Source organism: Phyllostomus discolor, chromosome 3 (genome assembly GCF_004126475.2).
Source record: "Phyllostomus discolor isolate MPI-MPIP mPhyDis1 chromosome 3, mPhyDis1.pri.v3, whole genome shotgun sequence".
Taxonomy (NCBI): domain Eukaryota; kingdom Metazoa; phylum Chordata; class Mammalia; order Chiroptera; family Phyllostomidae; genus Phyllostomus; species Phyllostomus discolor.
The window spans coordinates 167018548-167045015 of record NC_040905.2 but is presented as its reverse complement, the minus strand read 5'-3'; the positions used below and the strand labels follow the sequence as shown (position 1 = coordinate 167045015).

Sequence of the window (26468 nt, the reverse complement as noted above, 5' to 3'; positions counted from 1 at the left end):
TAATAGAATATTCAAGACACAGATCTCCAGATTGAAATGGTCTACGGAATGGAGAAGACAAAGATTAACAAAACAGTTAAAGCCTCGTTCTTGAAACTCCCAAACATTAAGCATAGGAACAGTTTGTTGAAAGATACCAGGGAGAAAAACACTGCAGGAGTGTGTGACTTAGGCTAACAGAGGCTTCGCAGCAGCAGCAGCACTGAACGCTGCAAACCCATACAGGCATGGTCCTCAGACCAGCAGCAGGATCGTCCTCTGGGTGCTTATTAGAAATGCAGAATCTCAGGCCCCACCCCAGACCCACCAGTTGGAATCTGCATTTTAATACGACCACCAGGTGGATTGTTATGCACATGAACAGGCTACAGTGCAAAGGGTGATGACTGCATAATGGGAAAACAAGTGTTATGAACATAGAATTAATTCTGTGTGCAATGCTCAAGTGGATGTAGAGATAGAATCAAAGCACTTTAAGGCAAAATACAAAGTACAAAAATGTACCACTCTGGTGAGCGGTGTGGACAGTGGGGGAGGCGGTGCATGTGTGGGGCAGGGTGTATGTGGGGGGCCTCTGTACCTCCCTCTCAATTCTGTCGTAAAGCTAAAAATATTCTAGAAATGATTTTTTTAAAAAGCTAGTATTTAAAATTAGAAATGTAACCAATAAATATATACTTATTAAACATTGGGAGACGGAAAAGGAGAGATTAAGTCAGCTAAATTCTCATCTTTCATTACTTTCACAGCAGGAAGTCCATAGATTTTGCCTAAATTAAGTAAATAAATTGTGACATATTGTATAGAGTTATGTGTGGAACTAAAAGCAGAAACAGGATATTTTTTTCTCCAGTTACTCAATGATTCTTTTTTACAGCTGAGAGTTAATGACTTGTTTTGAGGCCCCACCGAAATGTTCCCGTGCACTGATTGATTAGAATACATAAACCAGCTCCAACATTTTAGTGTAGTAACACATTAAAAGTTCATTTACTAACAGCAGCAGTCCAGGGAAGGCTATTTCTGGTCAGTAGGCAGTTTTCTTCCCTGTGGTTGATTCAGGGATTCAGGTGGTTTCCTTCTTGTGATTCTGATATCCTGCAGATCTCAGACTGGCATTTAGCCCATGGAGGGGGAAGGGGAGTGTGGAAAAGGCAAACTCACCTCTTAAATGACCTAGCACAGAGAGGACTCCTCACTTCCATTTTCATCCCCATGGAAAGAAGTAGTCTTGGCCCCGTCTGGATGTAAGGAGGGCTTGGAAATGTAGCTCTTGGGGACAGTTTCACCTTATGGAGGGTGAGCCCAAATTTTTGGTAGCAACAAACCATTTCTGCTACACTCTATGTCCAAATATCTCTCTCCTCAGAAAGCACATATGCATCCCGGACACTGGAAAGGCAGGTGTTCTGTAGATAGAAAGGATGGCACGTTGACCAGATTTGCCTCAAGTTGTTTGAATCATTGTAATTCCTTTCCCTTGCTCCGGTATCATTTAGCCATGGGTCTTTTTGTAATTGTTTTATTTAGCAGATTGTCTTTTGTAACATAACTAGGGAGTGAGCCCTGTTCGCTGGTAACTTGGCGTCATAGTGGAACAGTGGCTGGAGTGAAAACACAACAGCCCACATGCTGGTGCTGGCTCCATCACCACCCGTGTGACCTTGAACGAGCTCCGTGACATCTCCGCTCTCTGGTGTCCCTGCCTGTAAAACAGGGGGCTTGTTGGGCTTTTCCAACCCTTTCACTTCTACATTTGTGTTACTTTATAATTCCACTCATCGGTGAGCCGGTACCAGTTGAGTTTCCAGGGTGCAAACGAGTGAGCACGGCCTGCCCAGGAGCTCCTACACAAGCAGAGCGACTCTTCGGGGCCTTTTCACCACCCGTGCGGTCTGCCAGCAGAGACATCACTGGTGAATAGTGGGGCCCAAAGAAAACAGAGGGCACTCTGTGACTCACAGCGTGGCAATAAGAGAGCTGGCAGGCATCGAGAAACTTCCATCCGTAACAGAAGGAAAAGGTTTCGGAGGGATTCCGCTCATCCGCCCCACCGCAGTGCCCCCTCAACAAGAAAGGCGATGAATTTCCCAGGCACTTTATAGTTCATAAAGCAGCCACCATCCCCAGGAGAGAGGCAGAACAGGTTATTATTTTCATTACATATTTAGTTTTGAAAAAAATTGGGTCATGGTTCATACATGAAAGAAGTACAAAAAGGCAGAGGCTGAAAAGCTTTCATCCCACCCTAGTCCCCCACCCACCCAGTTCTCCTTCCTCCCCCTCCCCTCCTCCGGAAGAAATGACTACTGGTATTAGTTTTATGTCATTTCAGAGATTTTTCCACATATACATCCTCTTCCCTCCTCTTCCACATTTGCGATGATACTTATTATGCCTTGTTCTGACCTTGTTTTAATTTAATATATCAGGGAGTTCTTTCTATTATCTGTACATAAAGATCACCCTTTTATGTTTTATAGAATTCTATGTGTAACTTATTTTACCACTTTCCTAATGTGGACATTTTAGTCATTTCAAGTCTTTTGTGAACACAAGCTATGCTTTAGTAATTTAAATAACAAAAGACATTTCACAAATTTTGTGTGAATATAGATGTAAATTCCTCAGAGGGGTAATTTTGATAGATACTTTCAAATTACCCTTCACTGACCCATTTCTAGGTGAGGACAGGCCCTAAAAATTTCTGATTGCAAATCAAGGGTTGTAAACAGCTTGCCTGCGCACAGGTGTGATTTCCCTGAGTCGGAGCTGGATGGGGGAGGTAACACAAGGTCGGAGAGTCGGTAAGCTGAGCTGGGCAGCTGTGTGGCGGGCAAGCAGAGCGACTCCGCGGCTCACCGAAGCGCAGGCTCAAAGAGTGAGGCTCCGCGGCAGCGTGCTGGGAGTCACAGCGGCAGATGCGAGCTGAGCCGAGCGCTGCCAGTATCTGAGCAGGCACTTTGTGGGCCAGAAGCCCAGGGTGTGGACACCAGCTTGAGTAGAGGCTCCAGAAATAGCAGTTACACACACATCACAAAATAGCCGTTGAGCCGGACTCCCTGTGTTGGTCCGATTCCTGCCAGTCGGATTCCTGCTGCCCACACCTGGACGCAGAGGGCGTCAGAGCTGGGGCAGCGACTATGGCCGACCCACCTGTCCTCTAAGCTCTGGTGAGGGGGAGTGGGCTAGTTTTTCAAAGTGGAACAGCCTTGCTTGCGTATTTTAAATAAGCAAATATAGATATATATTTATATCTTCAAATGTAATACATAATTTATGTTTATGTTATATAGAATATATTTAAATATGTTTCTATTATTTGTATTTAAATAATTTACATATGTTTAAATATATTCTATTTATATCCTTTATATGTATTATATTTATATAATATATACCTATATATCTACATTTTAACTTATATTGTATACAAGGGGGGAGGTAGGCTTACAGTGTAATGTAAATAAATGATACAATAATTGTTAAATGATAATACAAAAATAAACTCTGTTTTACAGACTCAAAACTGTACACCTGCCTTTGCCCACCCCTGTATATTACATACATGCACAGTATAAAGTACATTTTAAATACATATTTAAATAATAGAATATATACATTTTTTTCATATACTTTATTTTTTAGAGCAGTTTTAGGTTCACAGCAACACTGAGGCAAAATCACAGCGTCCACATACACCCCTGCCCCACGCACACAGCCTCCTCACTCTCAGCATCCTGCACCAGACTGGCGAGCGTTTCCAGCTGACAGACTACACTGATGGGCCATTATCGCTCCAAGTCCACAGCTCACGTTATAGTGTTTATTGTTGGTGTTGCACGTTCTAAGGGGTGACAAGTATACGGGGGCAGGAGAGTGGGGCCAAACAAAAATGGAATTTATTTATAAAAAATTGTTTATGTATTCTTACATATTCAAACTTCACTCACCTTCAAAGTACTCTCCATGTGATGCAATATACCCACTGAGATGTTTTTTCCACTGCTCAAAACAGTGTTTGAACGCATCAATTTTGATGCTTTTAGTGCCTCTGCCCTTTTTTGTTTCACTTCTTCCACATTAGCAAGACTTTTCCCTTTGAGGACTTTTTTAATCCAGGGAAACAAATGAACAAAAAAAGTCACTTGGCACAAGATTTGGTGAATAGGGAGGGTGGGGCACGGGAGTCACGCTGTTTTTGTTCAAACATTGCTGGACACTCAGTGCATGTGGGCAGGTGCGCTCGTAAATAATCCAGCACGGAATGGACAAACCCACTGAAGTCTTCAAAAAAAATTTTCTGACAGCAAATACAACCTCTCACAACAACCCCAGCTGGTACACTGATGCAGGTGGGTTCCTAGAACACTCACTTAGCAAGTGGGAAGCCTGTACTACAAGAAGCCTGCCCTCCAGAATATAATTCCAGTTTATTGGGGGGGTCCCCTCTCATATTTTTTAATTATTGTTCTTAGTGTGTTACTATCTCATGTAACTGTTCAATAACCCTATGAGGTACATGCTATTATTACCCCATTTAGAGAAGAAGAAACGGAGGCACAGTAAAGTTAAGTGACTTGTCTAAGGCCCCATAGCTAGTGAAGGTTGGAACTAAATTTGAAGCCAGGCAGTCTGATTCAGTGTGTGTTCTTAACCACTATGCTACACTGTCTTTGATTTGATTCCCCAGTCTCTCGCATCCACTTTCCCCTTCCCACCCCTCCTCCAGGTGACATTAAAGGATTTTCTCTATCCTCACTTTGCCTGACTTCCTCCTAGCCTCACTGTCTATTCAAGCAATCTGAGCAACTTCTACTGTTCTCCGCAGCAGGAGCCCTGCAAGCTGGAGGGCTGGAGCCAAGGGTTAGCTATAGCCATGAGCCATGAGGGTTACAGGTGAGGGGGACAGAAGGGACAAGGGAGGGCGAGGCTGGGCGTAATTGAGAGGGGAAAGGAGCAGGGACAGTGGCATGACTCCAGGTCCAAAGACATCTGAGATTAAAGGACAATGGTAAAGACTGGGGGAGGGAGAAATATGGGACCAATTCCCTCGGGAGACAGCTGACCAGACAGTATATGACTTAGTTCTGGGTCACAGCAACAACCAGCCTCTTCACTCATTCACTTATTTGTTATTCATATTCTGCTACTTGGAGAGAAAATTCTGATGACTGGAGGGTCTTTCCTGTACTGAACATGGTGATGGAGGAGGGTAATGGTATACACTTTTGGAGGAGCTTGAACACAGCTAAGTTGTTATGCAAAAAGAAAAGGAGAGCATTCGGGAAGCCTAAACAGAAAACCTGGAACCACACTGTCCAGTGTGGTAGCCACTAGCCACATGTGGATACTGAGCCCTCGAAATGTGGCTAGTCCTACTTGAGATGTGCTGTGCATATAAAATTCATATTGAATTTTGATGATTTAGTGGGGAAAAAAGAATGGAGATTGTATCAGTAATAACTTCTTACATTGATCACATGTTGAGATGATATTTTGAACATGTTAGGTTTAGGGATGCTGGCCCTTTGCAGTTGAAAAACCCATGTATAGCTTTTAACTTCCCCCCCAAACTTAACTACTATTAGCCTATTGTTGATGGAATGTCAGACTGATAACATAAACAATCAATTAACACATATTTGTATGTTATATGTGTTATACACTATATCCTTACAACAAAGTAAGCTAGAGAAGAGACAATCATAAGGAAGAAAAATGCACTTACGGCAGCTTATGTATTTATTGAGAAATTTCCACATATAAATGGGCCCATGCAATTCAAACTCGTGTTGTCCAAGGGTCAACTGTAGATTACTAAAATGAATTGTACTTTCTTTACCTTTATTAATGTGACTGCTAAAAAAATTTTAATTATGTGTGTGGTTCACATGATATTTCTACTGGATTGTAACGATCCATAAGGAAGGGACAAGAACCATGAGGACTCAGAAATGTGGTGGAAGGTGAGAGAGAGAGGGAGAGAGAGAGAGAGGGAGAGAGAGAGAGAGGGAGAGAGAGAGGGAGAGAGAGAGAAGTCCTGTGGCCGATGACTGAAAAGGAAGACTTGGGAAACTTTAACCAGTGTGGTTATTTTGGAGGGTGATGGTGTGATATGCAATGTAACCTCTCACCTCAGTCTTCACTATGAAACCTTCAGTAAAATCTACACTATTTTTTTAAATAAAGCAGATTAAAAAGAATTTCCTTTGGAGAAGTTCATGTCTTCCCTCAAGGTGACTGAAAAGTTCTGGGTCCTAGAAAACCGGGTTTGAATTTCACTGACCTATACGTACGTGGGGCCTGGATGAGATCAGTTAACTAGAAGAGTGTAGCATGCAGATGCCCTGTCTCTGCACATTCTCGTTAGCGTGTCCGATGAACTCTTAAGGTTTCCAGACTATTCATGAATCATTTTAAAGAGAAAATAGTTTTCTTCTTTTCCTCCATTCGGTTTCTTTCCCTGTTAACTTTTTGCTGACGTGATTGAATCGAGAGAGTTGACTGTTGTGGAGGCTTCAAATCAATATGGAGTTTCTGGCTCATGAAACTGAAATTTAAGTCATCGCCAGCCTTGTTACCTGATAGTTGCTTGATAGATTCGGGGAGTCAGGAAGCCGCATTGTCAGGGAGCAAACCTTTGAGGATATAGCTGTGTTTGCTCATTTAGTGTAAATCAGATCTGGGGCATCACTGAAAAAACGTCTGAAGACTACCTGTGTACCCTCTGCTGCTCTCTTGACCTGGCAGTGAAAAAGAAGCTTGGAAACAAGGATTGAATTTGCAGCTTCATAATCAGGATCATGGCTGACATTCGGGTGTGAATTTTAAAAGAAAATGCTAGAGAAAGCTACAGAAAACTTGAGGGAATAGAGAGAAGCAAGTTAACTGACTTTCTAATGAGCCAAATAATTTGTCAAAGTAACAATAGCAGTAAATTTGAGGTGCTGTGGTCTCAAAGGAAAGAGTACATTTTAATGAATTAGTGTTCAATTCATCCTTAGCCAGATGGTCCCCTGTTTCCATCTCCTTTTGCAGGATGAAGTAATGAGCCTCTGAAAATTAACAGCTGAACTGATTTTAGAGATTTACTATCTTTAACCCTATAGTGTCGTGTGTATATTGCTTTCTGTGTAATAACAGAAATATCAGGAAAATGGTTGAAAGTGATTGTAATTGGTGATTTAATAGTCCTGAGGTGAGAGTGGTAATGTAGCAATAAAGATAATAAACGTGGTGGGATGAGGAGAGAAAGTTGTGTGGGAGCATGAAGAAAGGGGTTTAATACAAAAATGCCAGAAGAAATAATACCAAGATTTTGTAACCGTTGATAAATATGGATTATGTAGATATGTTTAGTTTTATACCAGGGACATTTCACAAAAACTCAAATAGACTTTTAATTGGTTTTGATTTTCAGAGAATACCCCTTGAGTTTTCTATAAAATTTGCAAGATTTCCCCTCTGAGTTTCCATGATTGCCATAAGCTTATTTTATGTATTTTATTGGAATCATAATAATGAATGATTTGATTGTTGAAATGCTAGACAAAGAGCCAGATAATAAGGAAAGCCTGCATAGATTCAGAATTTTCTCCTTAATCAAAGGCTGGGTTGTGATCAGAGCTTCAGGGTTGGCACATCTGAATTAATACAAGTAGAGGAATTAATTTTCCTGCCTAGTTAAGTGTTAGCCACAATTATACAAATTTCAATGTGGATGAAAGTAATGAGCCTGATTTTGGATTAATCACACAAGAACGTATTCCTCCAAATGGCCTCTGTCCCTCTGTTTATACTACAAGAATAAAAGTTTGTGTTAAAGATGTAGCCTTTGGCCAACACAGTTTTTAAAGCTCTCTTTGAAATTGACTTCAGCACTTGAATGAGTATCTTTTTAATAATCCTGGCTGCTGCACATCTTCAACCTTTGGGGCTGGGTTTGATATTTGGGGACCATCAAACAGCATTCACAGACAAATATTGAAAACAAGGTGGGTGATAAACATGGGTGATACCCTTTGAGAATAAAAATCAAATATGACTAAATATGGTTATACAATATTGAAAATGATCAACTGTAGCTTCAAAACCCTTAAAGTAACTCTGAAATCAATTCCAATATACGAGTGGCCAAATGTGGGGAACTCCGGCCAGCGGAGCTCTCCCGGCTGCCTGAATGAGAATAAGGAGTCTTCCGGAACACAGTCCTATTGCTCTGGAGGGAAAAGGGGGTGGCATTTCCCCCCAGTGGAGAATGCCCTGAGCCCTTCTCTGACACGGCTTTTATTAGAGTTAGGAAGTACAGGGGGATATAGCACATGTGCATAGTTTATCAATCAATGTCCAAAAGGCTATAGTCAGGAAAAACTGACACTATCTATAGATAACAATTGAAGAGACACAGAAATCTTTTCAGATCAGGGTCTGTGAGACATGCAGATGCCAGATGGTTGTAAAGGTGCACGTCATGAAGTAGGGAGTTTCACTCCTTATGCCTGGAACGCAGACACCTGGGTTATGCCGACAGGGCTTGTCAGTGGACAGAGCCAGCTTCAAAGGACAAAAATGTACATTTGAGGCCTGATTCCCATGGGAACCCTCGGTGTTAGAATCGAGTCATGCCTGCCACCTGCATTATTACCTGGTTTTCCAGGGAGATTTATTAGCCCCTTTCAGAGCTTGCTCTTGTGGGGCTATAGTCTCTGAAACCACACAGAATGGTCCCCAACAACCAAAGTGTTTTCAGCAAAAGCAGTGCCCCTGGACCTGTTAGTATAGAGTCTGCCAAGGTGACTAATCTAAAAGGAATTACACCAATTTGGATGTTTGTTTTCAAAATCAATCGAGTCACTTTATGGGCATAGTGAAATGTCATAGGAAGAATACGAACAATGAGAGCCAGATGGGTCTACCTCCACCCCTTGCAGCTCTGACTGACCTTGCACAAGTTATTTAAGCTGTCTGAGCTTCTGCTTCAAAATTAGCAAGTGGAGGTAATAATTCCCGTTGGGACTGTAGGGAGGGTTAGAACCCTAGAATGAAAAGTGCCATATATATTGGCCTATACATAGTATAGGATTTGTGATCATTATTTGATAGATTTATTTATACCCAGCCTTATTTTAAAATGGATTAAAAGAAGATTAAATGCTTGTTTTCTGTCCCTACATAACCTTATTTGGGAAAGGGTAGCATTAATAAATGTACCATATGCTCAAGTCACTTACATGAACATTATTTTAATTTTTCCATTTAAAAGACTATGTTAATTGTATCTGTTAAATACTAATTATGATATGTGCAGAAAATGCATCAATAACTGTTAAATAGCACTTAAAATGTATCAGATACTATTCTAAGTATTTTATGTATATAAACTTGTATCATCCAGTAATCTTGTGATGTAGGTACTATTACAACCCCTGTTTTGAAAATGATAAAATTGGAGCATTTGCTATGAGAAAGTTACCTGAAGTCAGAGCCAGTAAGTGATGAAACCAGGAAGCAAACTCAGGCAATCTGTTGCCCACACCTGTCCCCTTTGCCATTGCAATGCCTCGCTGAATATAGTGGATGGTTGGATGATCCTTTAGGGATTGATTGGATATTTGAAGAATATCAAGCACCATTCATGGCACACTCTTATAAATAAAGTGGGGAGCTAATCCTTTGAGGTAAAAAATAAAATAACTAAAAATGATTATAGAATATTGAGAATGATTTGCTGGTAATTTAAAATCCCATAAATTAACTTTGAAAGTTGTTCCAATAAGACAGTGGTCAGTGCGTAGTGCAACATGTACGTGAGAACCTACAAAGGCTTGTTGAGAAGAACCAAGACCCAGGTCCTTCAGCAGGTGCTAGAAGGCAAATTCAGCTACATGTATGGATGAAAGTTTAGTGCAGCAAGCTACTCGCCATGTTTAAGGGATATGGCAACCATCAATAAGTGCCCATCCAGATAAGCTATTGACATTCTTTTTTTAAAAGATTTTATATTTATTTTTAGAGAGGGAAGGGAGGGAGAAAGACAGAGAGAGAGAGACATCAATGTGCGGTTGCTAGGGGCCGTGGCCTGCAACCCAGGCATGTGCCCTGACTGGGAATCAAACCTGCGATGCTTTGGTTCGCAGCCCACACTCAATCCACTGAGCTACGCCAGCAAGGACTGCTATTGACATTCTTGATCCAGAAAATGGGGTACCCAAGGTGATGATGCAGCCAACATTGTGGCAATCTCCATGGGGGACAACCCAAGTCACAGGGTAGAAGTTCAGGGTCCAGATCCTAATTCTTGAGGGAGGGGCAAAGCTAGGTCTAACATTAGGATTGCTTTGAGTCTGGGAATGGGCTGAGCCTACTGTTGATGGACTAGAGCAGTAGAAGGTCAAGTAGCCTCTGCTGTTGGAAGAAGAAAAGTGTAGAGGCTGCAATACAGACAGGCAGGCTTTGATGCCCATTATGCTTCCTGTGTGGATTTCCCCCATCAATTCCCTGAATGCCAGGTAGCCTGTAGAGAGCCAGTGCCATGGGTCTGAGAAGACACAGCACAGCCTGGGGCAGTATTTCCCCTTCGGGTGCCACCTCCGTGATTCTTGCTATCACTGTACTGTTTTTATTTTTCACTTTTCTTTAATTGGACTAGTTATCGATTTATTTTTTGTCATCTACTAACATGAGCATTACACCTTTGGAATCAGGTAGGGTCCCAGCAGGAAATAGATAGGGCACTCAAATTAGGTAATATGCAGAGAGACCAAGAGTTGAATAGAGGGACTATTTACAAAGATGTGGACTTTGTGGGATCCCACCACCTTTACTACCCATGAGCCTGAAGGGAAGGGGAGGGAGCCATCAGGTGAAACCATGTAGACAGGGCCACCTGACAGAAGGCATAGCCCCTGTCACTCGGGTGGCACTGCCAACCTGAGGCAGTTTTGTAGGAGGGAACCTCAGTCGCCTCCCTCTCTTTCTGATGTCCCACCAGAGCTCCCCATTGGCAAACCCAAACACAAGCCAGAGGAACAGGCAGCTGTGGATGCAGCCCAAAGAGGCCCACCTCACAGGGCGCAGAGCAGGGTGGAAGAGGTGCAGAGTGGATATGGAGGGGAAAACTGAACATGGCCAGCTCACACATCTTCATCTAAGCAGCATAGGGTCAAGGACACAGCCCTGAAGCCCAACCTCAGAGACCTCCCTCAAGTTGACGTCTGGCCATTCAGCAACATTTCTTGGGTTCAGAAACTCCACTCACTCTGAAACCACCACCAATGCTCTCTGTGAAGCCATGCTTTACGATCTCAGATACAAGGACACATTAGGGGAAACAACATACCATTTTGCTGAGGCAAGCTGTGTTGTGTGAGGAGGGTTTTTCTGACAGTGTGAAGCTATTTAAACTGAAAATGATTTGAAGGAGTAATGTGTGTTCTATATCCACCTTGGCTCCCACCCAGTATCACTAAATTTAACTTCCAAGTGAATCAAAGGAGATTAAGCTTTAATGAATAATATTACTCTTTCTTGTTAATAGATGCATTATGTTTAGAAAAGCTGATGATTTGAGTGGGGTTTCTGATGACCTTTGGATTCCCAGAGATGTTTCACAATTTATTTACTTCATGGAAAGGAATCATTTATAGGGTAGGGAAGATAGATAAGAATACCTGGTCATCCTTATTATTCTTATTCTGTCATCCTTTTTTTTTTAAATGAGAACCACTAATATCCCAGCCTACACAGTTTACGTGTGTGTGTGCGCACACGCGCGCGCACTACATCCAGGGCATAATCTTATTTGGCAACCCCAAATGTTTGTTGCTTTGGAAATTACTAGGTCACCACAGTCTCAGGGTTAATGGCAGCCCCTCCAGTGGCTTGATGGCACACGTCATGTTAACTGGAACAGTATGTGGGCAGGTGGATTAGAACAGGCTGCAGTCCTAAAAATAGGACTTTACTTCCAACTCTAGAAGGGGGAGATGAAGACCATTCATTAAATTCATGGGAAATGATTGTACTTCTTAAATACATGCAAAAGTATAAAAACTTACATAAATGGAATCATGTTGTTCATTCCAGAGTTTTCAGGAGAGAGAGTGGCTAGTATAGCCTCCTTTTCCCACTTCTCTGTTCCCCCTACCTTGATGTGTTTTCCCAACACCTGCATCACTACAACCCCACAACTCCACTCCCCGGCACACAGTGCCCTTTGTGTTAACAACCTGGTATAATTCCTTGTGTTCTTTTTTACATTGCATTTTGTCTTCAGTAGGGCCCTTCTTCTAAAACTACTTCTGAGTGTGTTAAAAGGGAGAGTCTGCTGGAAATTCTTATCAGTGACTACTTAAGGAGACCTGCCAGTGTCATTTATAGCTCTCCTTTCTATTAATCCCAAACCAACACAAACGTCAGCTAACATTGTGAGATACCTGGATTCATCTGCTGACTCACGAAATGTTTAATTCCTAAATGGTGAACTGCTATGGAATTCCCTCCCTTTGTTCACCTTCTCCAGTCTGGCCACAGAACATCGCAGCACCAAAGGTCAGAAAGCCACCTGCACTTCACTACTGACAGGCTGGAACCCCTCACTCCTGCAGCCGAAATGCCCCAGCACCCCCTCTCCATGTTAAGTAGGGGATCCTGCTGAGGCAACTGGCTGGCTTGTCTATTCCAGGTCATCCAGCCTTTTGTAGAGGCAGAGGGATTTTCTCAACCTGCTGCTCCTTCTCCTGCTCTCAGCCTCCAGAGGTACACGGGTCATAATTGAGGACACTGATTGGATGATAGCGCTCCTCTCTTGGGCTCTAGTTCCTAGGATGCTTCTGAGCTCCTGAAATGCAGAATCTGTAAGAACCTATGATTCACAAAGGCAGATGTGGTTGCTGCTGTTGTTTTAACTAGGCTTCTTTTGTAGTTTGAATCTATTTCTATTTTGCATTGATCATCAGGTATTATTATTATTGAAGTGGCCAGACCTTGAGGTCTTGGACCATGGTTAAGATACATTCATATCCCCTTTGCTTTGCACACTGCATGGTATGTGTCCACTAAATGCCAACTAGATCAACACACTCAAATGTAGGGAAATGTTGGATCAGTGGAGTTCTCTGGGCACTTAGGGCATCAGAAGGTTTCATGGATGGATGAGGCAGCAAAGATTCAAGATGGAAAGATGAATAGAGTTCTTCTCTGAAGGCTGAGCATGCCAATGTCTAGAAGGACCCAGATACTGGGGGGAAATAATTGTTTTCTTTTTAACCACTAGAAATTTGTTAACTACCTACCATGTACCCCCTGTGCTTGGCACTGCGGAATCAAAGATAAATGACAGGTCCTCTTTTCCCCAGGACTGCATAAGCAATTGTCACTCAGAATGACAGGTACTATAATAATAATACATATAATGATAGACAAGCACAGTGAGGACAAGGGTGGGGTTAATTAGACTCTATCACTTCCCTGCTTACAAACCCCCAGTAGCATGCCACTGTGCTTGAAATAAAATCCAAATTCTCTACCCCAATGTGCCAGGCCTTGTCCTGCCCAGTACCTTCCCTTGTCTGTCCTCATCACCACCACACTATCTCTCACTCACTTCACAAGCACTATTTCTGTCCTTGAACACAGCAAGTCCCTTCTCACCCCCAGACCTGGCCCTCAGACCTTCTTCTTGGCTGTCTCTTCCTTTATCATTCAGGCCTCTGCGCAAATATCATCTCCTTTGGCCACTGTCTACATAACCCCCTCCCCTCATTACTTTCTGTCATTGCCTTGTATTATTTTCTTCATAAACCTTTTCGCTAACTGAAGTTATGTCATTCATTTATGTTGAAGCATATGTTCATGATAGAGTCTTTCCTCTAAGTCAGCCGGGCAGCTGCTTGGCTAGCTGCCTGCTGAGCATGCTGGCACCAAGGAATAGATAGGAGTCATACAAGATAACTATGCTATTCATGCAGTTTTTATTGAATGCAGGTTCACTCAAAGTAGAACATCAACATATGTTAATATGCTATTCACACTCTAATCATCTAAGAGAAATACAACACACACAGAGCAGTCAATGAGGTATAACAAACCCGAGTCCCAGAGTCTTAGTCTGCAGGTCTGGAAGACAGCACGGGGGCAAGGGAGCCGTCAGCATCTTACAAGGAAGAATCTCTGGAGCTAGGAGGGCAGCAGGGCAGTCAAAGTCCCCAGTCCAGCAGGGCAGAGCCTCCAGCCACTAAAGCCAAGGGAGATCGGCATGGTGTGGAGCAGCACTCTGGGGTGTGGAGCGCAGCTGTCTCGGCTGAAAGCCTGCCTCAGGCATACCCTTGAGAGTGCTGTACGCCACCCTTCTGGGTCTCTTGGTAAGTGTCTTGGCATCCCAGATGGCAAATGGGGACTTTCCCCAGAGGCTGTCCATGGATGGTCCCACTCTGCAGACATGGATGTTCTGGTGACATTTGCAGATATCTTAGGTGTGTCTCCTTGCCAGATGTGTCTGGCATGACTTAGGTAGTTTCCTTCTTAAACCAAAGTATCATGGCTGACTGGCAGTCATCTTAGTTGACATGAGTGACTCCATTTTCTTTTATATACTCTATGCTATCTTGACTGGATCAATGCCATTTTTTTATTGGTCCTATTCTTCACAGTTTATTAACATAATTATGTCTGTTTCTCTCTCCTTTCCATCCACCCCTCCCCCCATTCACTAGAATGGGGGGCTTCCTGGGAGCAGAAAAGCTTATTTGGCTTGGTCACTGCTCTGCCCCAGTGCCCAGAACATTGCCTGGAGGCTGGCATATGTTCCTCACCAATAGAAACTCATCAAGTATGAACTTGCTCTGGGAAAGAAATGACAGTTCACCAAAGGAAAGTTCTAGGTAAAAAATAGGGTGAGGCTAGGGGGAGGCAGTTAGGGCCAGAGTCAGAACTCGGGGGTATCAGCATTTGGGGTACAGGTTAAGTATGGCAATGAGGCCTGCAGAGCCACGTGACCCAAGGTTTTTGTTTGCCAGGAGTAGGACTCAAGCACCCAGAGCACAGAGCTAGAGAACGAGAGCAGACACTGTTCTACCAGTCCGATCACTCCCCAGGTGTGTGACCCATGCAGTCACCCCACGGTGCCTGCATATCCTCATTTTTAAATGAGCTGATGATACTCTATGAGGAGAATATAACGGTACTCTCTTCACAGGCTTGTGTGATAATTAAATGACTCACTATGTAGAAAATGCCTAGTAATGCCTGGTTTGTAGTTGGTTAAGCATTTATACTATGCTCTAAAGAAGAATTGCTGAAGCGTTTGAGAAATAGCGTTATGGGATTGAGATTTGTATTTTAGAAAGATCATTAGGCTGGCAGTGGGAGGCTGGGCTGAAAGGGACTGAGAAATTAGGGAAACAATTGTATAGTCAAGACACACCAAGGCCGGGCAGTGGCAGTGGCAGTGGCAGTGAGGAGGATGCAAGGGTTATTAAGACAATGGCCTCAGTCCTCAGTTTGGGGAAGGATGTGAGGCAAAGAGACAAGTAGGTAATGATTCCTGGATATGGGACTTGGGTGATTGGGTGGCTGGTGGTGCCATTCACCCGAACAGGAAACACAGGAGGTGGGCAAGGTTTGGGAGCCAAGGTGGGGGAGAGGGTGAGGAGGCAGGACTTGGTCAGCTGTGGCAGGCTGACTTTGAGTGCTGTGGGAACTGCAGGTGCAGCTCCTCAGTGAAGAAAAATCGCCTCTTCCTAGATCACAGTATGAACTCACATGCTAAGTAAGCACTGTACTCATTCGTAGTTAATAAATGTTAGCACTTAATATTAGCGTTCATAATTTGTGCTTTTAAAGCAAATACAGTGAGAAACATCTTTCTCCATATCTGAGGGTGGGTTTTTTTTGTTTGTTTGCTTTGTTTTTAAGACTTCTATACGTAGAATTACTGTAGCAAAGGTACGGGGGTTTTTTTGAAGATTTTAATTCAACTTACCAAATTGCATTTCAAAAAGGCTGTATCAATACATATTCTCACAATAACCTGGGATTCTTTAAAAACAGCTTTAATATTCGTTTGTAAATTCTGCCCCCAAATTTGCAAGGGCATGGGGAACAGACCTTATGGGGAGCAGTTACCTTGTGTGCTAACTGTGGATGTGACCACCAATGTCAGCTCCATCTTTTAAGGTTGCCGGTTGCCTCTGTCTGAGGGAAATTCCTCAAATAAATGCCTGTTATTAAGTAACTTGTCAATACCACCACCCAAACAATATTCTTGAAAACATGGCGATAAGTGAAATAAAAATGCTTCATGCATAAATACTCCTCTGAGGCTTTGGATGGGGGTGTAAGGAAAATGCACTCATGAATATAAACTCCACTTTCCAAAACTACATTATTATAACAGCGTTTCCCCCAAAGAACAGGTTTCTTGCAACTTTCCTTACCATGACTTAGTGTGTGCACATGCACGGAAACTGCATTTCCTTTGAATCAATACATGTGCCATGAGAGGGCACTATTCCCTGGTCAAATACAATTTTAGCACAGAATAAACTAAAACTTCTTTTTAATGCATGTAAGATAGAAAAATATATTTTTACTGAAGACAATGTTTGTTTAGTTCGACAAGTGACTATCATGAACTGTTGCCATTTGGACGCTTTGGTGCTTGTTCCTGTGTTTCTAACACTGTCCACACACAGCCGACACCCACAGAGCAGGAGGGCCTGGAGAAGTGTTTGGTATTTTTAGTGCCCCTCTCTGTGAACACTAGCTTTGTGTTTATGATTTGTACATAATATAGTTTTTAACCTGTTGTCTTTTTCAGAGAGGCCTTATACAGGAAACATGGGTGGCCTGTTCTGGTCCACATGTTGTAGGGAATGTCTGGGAAAGTGATCTTAGTCAGTGTTGCTGTAAGTGCATTTGTCAGAATGCTGGCCTCTTGGAGGGGGAAGTTTCCTAGTCAAACAAGTTTGGAAAACCCTGGATCCTGTATCTCCACCGCCTTGAATATTCACCACAAACTGACAGCTCTGAGTCTCTTCTCCCTGTGTAACAGCGTTAACACGCTGCTGCAGGAAATGAGTCCAGTCTCCTGTGCGGCCACCCGTGAAGAAATAGCCAGTAATGGCAGGCCGGTGGCCCGCTGGTGGGGCTGAGAGCTTCCCCCAGAATGGCTGTTTATTCGTATTGATAGCAAGGGCTTCAAAACATGTTAAGATTTTTCTCTCCTTGAAATTTGAAGAATTGTTTCTAAAGATATTTAGGATCCTAGTTTAGAGATTTATTTCTCAGCAGATGGAAAATGTGTCACTCGACCCTTTCAGTTTAGTTCTCTTTACTCATGTGCATCGGAAATGGAGCCTGAATAGTAAGCATGGTGGGGAACTAGCGCCCTCGGAGGAGAACTAACGCTCTCGTGAGGCTCTCAGTAGAAGGAGTGGGTAAGGGAGAAGAAAGCCAGTAAGCAATTAAACAAGTAGGTATGTAATTACAAATTACAATACGGGATACAAGGAAAATGAACTATGTGCTGTCAGAGTGAGCTTAAATTTGCAATCATTTATTTTAATGGACAAAGATTCAGAAGGGATCAATGGCAGCTGTTTTTATGGCCATCTTGGTACGGGGCTCAAGACGACAGCCTGAACCACCTAACACCCTCCCTCGCCCTCTTGTTTTTCCAGCCGGGTGAGACAAAATGAGAGTGCAGTGAGCCGCCCAGCCTCTCTCCCAGCCGTCCCCGACGCCCACCATGAACCACTTGGAGGGGGCCGCGGAGGTGGAGGTGACCGACGAGGCGGCAGGCGGGGAGGTGAACGAGTCGGTGGAGGCCGACCTGGAGCGCCCCGAGGTGGAAGAGGAGCAGCCGCAGCCGCCGCAGCCGCAGCAGCACTATGCGGGCCGGGCCCCGCGCGGGCGCGCCGTCGAGGACCTCGGCACCCAGCCTGGGCCGCAGGAGGACGAAGAGCGCGGGGACTGCCTGGCGCGCTCGGCCAGTACGGAGAGCGGCTTCCACAACCACACGGACACGGCTGAGGGCGACGTGATCGCCGCGGCCCGCGACGGCTACGACCCGGAGCGCGGGCAGGACCCGGAGGACGAGAGCGCCTACGCCGTGCAGTACAGACCCGAGGCCGAGGAGTACACGGAGCAGGCGGAGGCCGAGCACGCCGAGGCCACGCACCGCCGCGCGCTGCCCAACCACCTGCACTTCCACTCGCTGGAGCACGAAGAGGCCATGAACGCGGCCTATTCGGGCTATGTCTACACGCACCGGCTCTTCCACCGCGGCGAGGACGAGCCGTATGCCGAGCCCTATGCCGACTACGGGGGCCTCCAGGAGCACGTGTACGAGGAGATCGGGGACGCACCCGAGCTGGACGCGCGCGACGAGGGTCTGCGGCTGTACGAGGAGGAGCGTGACGAGGCGGCAGCGTACCGCCAGGAGGCCCTGGGCGCGCGGCTGCACCACTACGACGAGCGCTCGGACGGCGAGTCGGACAGCCCCGAAAAGGAGGCCGAGTTCGCTCCCTACCCGCGCATGGACAGCTATGAGCAGGAGGAGGACATCGACCAGATCGTGGCGGAGGTCAAACAGAGCATGAGCTCTCAGAGTCTTGACAAAGCGGCTGAGGACATGCCGGAGGCCGAGCAGGACCTGGAGCGTGCCTCCACGCCCGGCGGGGGCGGCCCCGACAGCCCCGAGCCGCAAACACCCGCAGGGCAGCAGCGGTCGGCCAGCAGCGCCGGCGGCGAAGCGGTGCAGCGGTACAACAAGGAGAAGAGGGATGCCATCTCGCTGGCCATCAAGGACATCAAGGAGGCCATCGAGGAGGTGAAAACCAGGACCATCCGTTCGCCTTACACCCCCGACGAGCCCAAAGAGCCCATCTGGGTCATGCGCCAGGATATTAGTCCCACCAGAGATTGTGAGGATCAGAGGCCGGGGGACGGAGATGTAAGTATGTGTGGGTTCCGGCCTGCTCGGATTTGCGCGTGGTCAGGAGGGGAAACTGGTGCTGCGTGGTCGTGTCTGTCATTGGAAAGTGACTTTATAAGACCAGTGGTCTGTGGGGGTGCTAAAAATGTGTTCACAAAAAGCCTCAAAAATAGCTTGCACCTAAGCGCGAGTGAAAAAAAAAAATAGAGACAGTCTTTTTGCAGGATGACAGCTATGGATGGGGGAGGGAAGTTGTGGGGGAGGGGTCCAGCAGAAAGGAAAAATGGACTCAGGGACTTGGACAACAGTGTGATGATTGCAGGGAGGAGGGGAGTATAAAGGGATTAAATAGTACTGGAAAAAATACAATTAAAAAATTAAAAATAAATAGAAATAAAAAGCAGCTGGCCACCAGCAAGAAAGAAAAGAACGGAACACAGGTGACTGGGAGTTAAAGTGTTGAATGCACTAATTAGACATTACAGGCACTGCTGTGAATCAGTGGTTCTCAAACTACCCCGAGAGCACTTGTTCAGAAACAGATTTTTAGGCGCACCCTCCACCCCCTGCCTCCCCACCCTCTCTCATTTAGAAGGTCTAGGGTGGGACCTGAGAATTTGTATTTCTAATGTCAAAACAAAACACCGCAAATCTTTATTGAATAAGGAGAGACTGTTGGAAAGGAGTATTCCCAAGGGGAGAAGGGTGCTATTGTAATGGGGGAGGGGGGGGGAGGGCTAGCAGTAGGAGAATCTCTGACTCTGAGATCTGCAAGGGGCTCTAGAGATAGGCAAAAAGGACAGGTATGAGGAAGTGGGAAGAAAGCATGTTTGGATGCATTCGCAGATGAGAGAATGTTTTAACCTGAGACCAGCACAGTGTCAGGAAGGGCTGTTGTGGAGGGATTGCAGACTAGCCAAAGTTCAAGGACCTGGAGGAAGAAGAGAAGCTTAACCAAAGATTGGTTAACCAATACTTTGTTCTGATTAATCCCAAGTTCAGCCAGTGTGAATGTGGACGGTCTGTCTGGCTTTGTCCTAGGTAGACAAGGGCACCTGTGAGTCTTATCTAAGTCATATGGGGTGGGGGGCTCTTTGCGGGAAGCTGTTGCCAAAACACAGAAGCACTGGTGGGGGTGGGGGGCAGCCATGGCTCCTAACCATTGCTGTTTTCTGGGCTCACAGGGTTCAGGTGACGTTCAGCATGACATTGTCACTGACAAGTTCCCAGGTGATGCTGTTGCAGCTGGTCCCGTACCAGAATGTGAGAACCACTGCTTTAAAGAAACCCCTGAAAGGTTTGAGACAGAGAGTGAGGCCTTTTCAGGGGAAACATTTTTGAGCCCTTTTGTGCCAGGAGTTTCTGCAGTTTTTCACCCACTTGTGCCTCAATGTGGCTTTGAGTAAGTGCTTAGTTTTCCCTTCCGGTCGTACCTGGGTGTGCTTTTCATGTCACAAAAGACACGTATTTTTGGCTTTAAACTGAATCGTGCTTGTTTGTGAAGAGGTGCAGAAACCTATTGCTGTCCCTGTCAACATTTTATTTTTCATTTTTGAAATACCTAAAAATGTGATAACATGGCAAGCTTGAGTGCTACAATCTATACAAAATAAATCAAGAAGACTAACCTTTGCCCCATTGCCTGATTATAAAGCTTCCCTTTCTGCTTCGACTCACCTTCCCATTCTTTTGAAAAATTTTTAAGCAATTTCAATTAAAATGGGAGCTTGGAGTAAAAAACGTCCAAGAGGTTCAATTCAATTTCATCTAATTCTTCATTTTACAATGGCACTAGGCTACTTCTCAGTATATCTTTTGGAGTAAGAAACCATTATTGGAAGCTGTTCATTTTACTTGTACCGGAAGGGCTATGCCGGTCAGAGAGGTATCACTCACCTCCTCTTTTAGTAACAATCGACATTTGCTGTTGGCTGGTTTTATCTCTGGCACCTTGAAGGAAGAGCTGGAAAACTGTTGGCACAGGATCTGCATCCTCCCTAGCAAAGGGGCAGCATTGAGTCAGCCTGGTCCACAATGCCCTGTGCCTCTCTTCTGTTTTCCGGGCTTCACACCCAAAAGGTTCAAAACAGGTGTGCCCACAGGTAGAATTCCCTTGGACCTCCAGCTGTTTCCAGGTTCCTCCCAGCTAGGAGGGGAAGGGGATTACAACAAGCATTTTTTGAATGAAGTAGAAATGGAGCAGCTTTTCAAAAGTAGGGAGCTGGCAAGAGGCCTGGTTCTATATTGTTTTAGAAACTTGGAGAAAGCCATAGGAGCATCAAGTCCAGATGCTGGCCTCTCCTTTAGCTTTCTCCTGTGAAATGACCAGCTCAACCACGCGTTCCCAGCAGCCTCACGATGAACCCACAGCACAGCCTACACTAGGGCAGGAGGCTTGCTCTTACTCATTTACACTAGGACACCTTAAACCTCTCTCTTAGTGTTTCATTCCAAAGGTAGAATTGATTATAGAATATTAGATGATGCTTTAGAAACCCAGACTCCCAGAAACTCAGCTTGATGCTAAGAAACTGGTGAGTAAAGCTTATTGGGTTATGAATAGTTAATACAAAGCAAAACCAAAAACCTAACTGTGCTTTAAAATATTCTGCGAGTCAGTTTTAAGCCATTTGAATTTTGGGGTTGTATTTCATCTGTCATGCCATAGCTATAGGAAGGTCCTTCATTTGCTGCCTCTTTGATGGTAGTATGGGGGCGGTATATAAATATATATGTTCTGTTGATTTCCACATCAGCATCAAAAAATACTTACTGAGTGCTCATTCCACGTAGAAGATGGGAAGTACTATTAAAAGCAGTATGACTGGGAGATACTTGTTAAAAATACAAATTACTGCCATTCCTTTCTAAATCAGAATACCTGGTGGAGCCCAGGGATCTGGGGTTTGAGGCTTTTTGTTTGTTTTCTGGTTTTGTTTCACTTTGTTTTGTAAATTCTCCCTGTGATCAAGCTTAGGAAAGATTAAGAACCACTGATTTAAAAGGGAAAAAGCTGTCATCTAGGTAGTTTCCTACATGATGTCTGTGGATTTGACCCCTAGCTTTCGTTAGCACGTGCACAGTTTTAACAGCAGGGGCGTCCTGCTGTGGTTATCAGCAGGGTCAGCAGGCCCGGGGAAGTGGCCCTGCAGTTCTTGTTGCAGAAACAGTGTGTCCATTCTCCGTTGGCATGACCGGAAGCTATGGTGAAGCGCGTAAAACACGCCCACGTTACCACTTGCCAGGGATGACTGCTGAGAGCTACATCTGCTTCTAGCAGGACTTATAATTCCCCCAGAACCTGAGCATTTTTCTCTTCACCTGGGGCAAACTGGCTTTTGCTTCCTGGTGACTCGCATGGAGTGCGAAGATGGGGTTGCTCATTAGCAAGAACTTATTGAACACACACTAACTCTCAGCACTGCTGGAAATCATTGTTTTCTGGAAATTTAAAGAATACTAGTGCTTTGCTTCTAGTAGACTTTCTCTTTTTCCAGATATGGGTTTGAAAACAGCCTAGCAATGCCCTTCTTGAAAACTGTTGTTAATAAATGACCAGTTCTGAAAAGTTCCACAGCCTCCCGATCTCTTTTTATGCAGCAAAGGCGTTCTGAGTAGAGGACAGAGTCGCAATAGGATCCAAGATAGGCGGTAACGGCACCCAGCATTAATTGGAGAGTGTTGGCTACTTTAAGTGGTGTGTTCAACAGCTTGAAATGGTGTTTATCTCTGCTCCCTCTGAGAGCTACACCAAAATGACAGTAAAATTAAATATATATATATAAAGCCACAAGTACCAAGAGACAGAGGAAACAGCAGCAAGCTGAGAACAACAAAACTGCATCACCAAAGTGGTGACTGGCTGTGGTGGACATTAGTGCTCCCCAGGATGTCCAGCTGTCCTCTTCTTCCCGCACCACACTTCCTCATCCCCTCAAAGTAGCCATGGCCTATGCCATAGGAGCAATAACAGTCGATGCTACCTCTAGGCAGAAGCCACTGAGGGCAGAATTCTCTCCCAGCAGCCTCATGTCACAGGACTCAGAGCCTCTATTAGCACAGGTCCCAAGTGACCATGATGAACAGGGTCCCCTGCTGACCCTGTGGACACGCATTGTGAGAGAGGAATCCACCTTTGTTGTTTCCAGCCTCGGGGACCTGGGTGGTTTGTTACCATAGCCTAGCCTGATGGAGCCTGACAAGGATCCTGATAGGTTTCTGTTTGTCTTCTCTGCTGAGTGTCTATAAGAATTTGTGCTGTGGCCCCCCAAGATAGGCTTGGGAATTCGAGACACCAGATACCTAAAGTGGCAAGAGTATGGCTGGGAGAAAAGGACTGTTTGAAAGTCTGTCCGGGAGAGGTTGCACTCTAGATCCCTTTTGCAGCTCATGTGACTGGCTGACAGCTCCTCCCCCAGCCCACAGAAGATGGGAGGTTTGCTGTAAAGAAAGGGTGAACCAGGGAAGCGCTGGAACTGGGGACACTAGCCACAGCTGAGACTGGGCATGAAGAGCCTTGAGGAACCCAGGGCCTGCTAAGCAGTGGGACTCGGGACACCTTTGAGGTCTTAGCTGTCAAACCTAGAACCCACCCGACCCCAGAGCCCAGTGGCAGACTAGAGTATTCCTCTCTGGGGAAATGGGCCCTGGAGAAGATACCTACAGATGCTCGTGTTTGGGGGGTTGCAAGCATAATACTGGGTCTCCATCACATCACCCCACAGTAAAGGTTACTGCCATAATGTGGGCTTTTTGAGACACACTGTTAAACATACGTGGACATCCAAGGATCACCAGACATTTGAAAAACATCTCTAATGTGAAAGACAAAGTCACCAAAAACAAGCAAATGAAAGAAGGAACTCAGAGAAGTCAGAGGCGGTGCTCAGAGCGGAAAGAAACTATCCAGCGCTTATCAGTATCCTCCCAAAGGAAAGGGGGTGTAGGGAAGCCATTACGTTAGGATAGGATACCATTTAAAAAAATTTTACACACTTGTTAACTGAAAAATATGACAGCAGAAATTTAAAGGTAACATTTAAAAAATATCCTTCAGTAGGAAGGTTAGAAGACAAAGAGGAAATCTTCAAGTGGAAGAATTAGGGCAAAAGGATGGAAAATGGTAGGAACATAGAAAAAAGGGAGAAATTATGAAAGATTGTTCCCTAGAATCAACTGACATGAGAATTTCTGATTAAAAGATTCCACTGGGTACCTAGAACAATGAAAAAAAAAAGAAGCAAAGGAATTTCTGAACACAGGGAGAAAGGGAATATCCCGTGGGCTTTCAGAAACATAAAAGCAGGTTACAGATGATCAAGAATCACCATAATGTTGAATTTCTCAAAAAAACTGGGAGACCTAGACCCAGTCTGATTTCCAGTTAGGTGAGAAGGTGGACTAACGGTGTTTGCAGACATGCAGAGCCCCAGAAAATGTCCCTCCCATATGCCCTTTCTCAGGAAGCTACTAGACAGTCGCCACCCCCAAATGGGAGCATAAATCAGAAAGATGCAAGATCCAGGAAACGGGCTCCAACATGGGAAAGAGACAAGGGCCCTTCAGGGTGTCGGGGAATGACATCCCAGGTGACAGCTATAATGCAGGCCAAGGAAGCACCCAATGTCATGTGGCCTAGGAGGTTTCCAGAAAGAATGGAAATGAGAGCTTTCCTAATAGGATTGCACTGAGGGGAATCCTAGGTGGTTTCAGGAGCGTTTGGCATGAATTATTAATACACAGAAAACTAAACAAATGGGAAAACAATTCAGTTCTTTTTCTCACTAAAAACAACTGTTATACAGACAAGAAATGCAATAATACAATGCATGCATCTCAGCAGGGAAAAACAAGTGCACAGTCTTCAGACTACAGATACTGAATATGGATTGACCGGAAAGTGTAACATTGGGAGGGTGAGGGAAGGTGGAGTACAAAAGTGGTAAACTCTAGTCCTTTACAGCAGAAGCCAAGTCTAAATTGGAAAAATGGACATGAGTGGTGTAAACATGCCACTCGCGAGTATCATAGTAACTACCAGAAGAAACACTCAGAGGCTTAAGAGTGGAGAGAAGGAGGGAAAAGGACCTTGGTGTTTGCTGTAAAGTAGGCAGTAATGTTCGACTTTTAAAAATACATTCTTGTATTTCTTTGCCTTAAATTAAAATGATAGAAGAGTTGGAATCATTTTTTAGAGTTCACTCACTATGCAGAGGTATCCTTTCATTGTTACTGTCTGTTTTACTTGTCTGAAAAAGGCAAACACTTCTGTATGTTACAGGCACAGTTTTTAGAAGAATGACTTTGCATTCACTGTACTATGGTAAGATAAATGCTCTGAGTTTCCCATTTTAGTTTTGTGATGTGTTTGTGTGTGTATCAAGTGTACACGCTTCCATTTGGCTGACATCACACACACAGGAGTAGAGAAGGAAAAAGTAGGTCAAGGCGGGGGCAGTTCCACTGGAGGTGAAGAACCTTAATTGGTAAGTGGGTTTGCACTGTGACATTGAAACCCTGGTGTGTTCTGGAGCTGTGGGCTTGAAAATGGGCTCCGGCTTGGAAACCACTGAACACATGTGGGAAGGATAGCAGGAAGACACCAGCAACTGCAGAGGTCCAGTGTGAATGCATACATTTCTCCTCAGGTTTGTATACTTATTTAGGTGAATGGTTTTTACTCTAAAAAGTAAGTGTTTTCAAGATGCCTTCCTTCCCCAGGGTACATTTAATGGCCCATCCTGCAACTTAGGATCAGCAGTAAATTGCTGTGTCTCTGCCAGTGGAGAGTAATGCTCAACAGAAAAGAATTTAGTGGTCCCTAATGACAACAACAAAAATGAGCCATTTTTCTATGAACTGTGAGGGCCTGATGTGACCAGCGTAACTTTTTGAAGATGTAATGATCTTACTGTTGCAACTTCAAAAGGCAAAGCCTTGACCTTGAAATCTCTATTGGAGAGCAGATAATTCATTTCAATTATGAGGAAACAAGAGGAAACAGGAGAGTATGTGCTTTTGCTCTCTCCTCCTGGATTTGAAATATTATCTCTGATTATTTTAACTTGCCTTCAGAGTTTCCCCCGGGGGTTCAGCTCCAGGCAGGCACTGTTTACAAGGCCGGGCCAGTTCCCCCCTCACTGACACTAGTCCGTGGCCTTGGCAGAGTCAGCAGAGCAAACCTGTGCAACGGTCTGCACAGCAGAAGGCAAGGGCTGCGATTACTTTGTGCTCCGTGGCATGAAAATAAGTGATTGGAAAGATTGGGGTTTTTTTTTTAAAGCCCCAGGCTCCAATTTTTCTCTTCACCTGATTCCCCTCCCAAGAGGAATCTTTCTCAGCTTTTTAATGGATTGTCTCACTAGTTGGTGTCTATGTGAACCTGTGCCGAGAAGTGACAGGCCAAGCAGCAGGGAAGAGAATGGACGATTTCGCCAGAGATAATTTTATTACCACCTTCTAGATAGAAGCACAGCATAGAGGACCACAGTTTGGGTGTCTGACACGCTCTCTTAATAAGTTGGAGCTCAAG

General features: G+C 44.6%; 1 protein-coding gene across 3 annotated transcripts in view; it reads left to right on the top strand.

Annotated features, from left to right (window-relative positions):
* Window positions 1-26468, top strand: part of APBA1 (amyloid beta precursor protein binding family A member 1) — a 196024-nt gene that overhangs the window by 116198 nt on the left and 53358 nt on the right. For all 3 annotated transcript variants that reach the window (XM_036021734.1, XM_036021735.1, XM_028529944.2), the window contains exon 2: window positions 17682-18955. In XM_036021734.1, coding sequence (XP_035877627.1) covers window positions 17750-18955 — 1206 coding nt within the window. In that variant the 5' untranslated portion in view covers window positions 17682-17749. The remainder of the gene's footprint in view (window positions 1-17681; window positions 18956-26468) is intronic.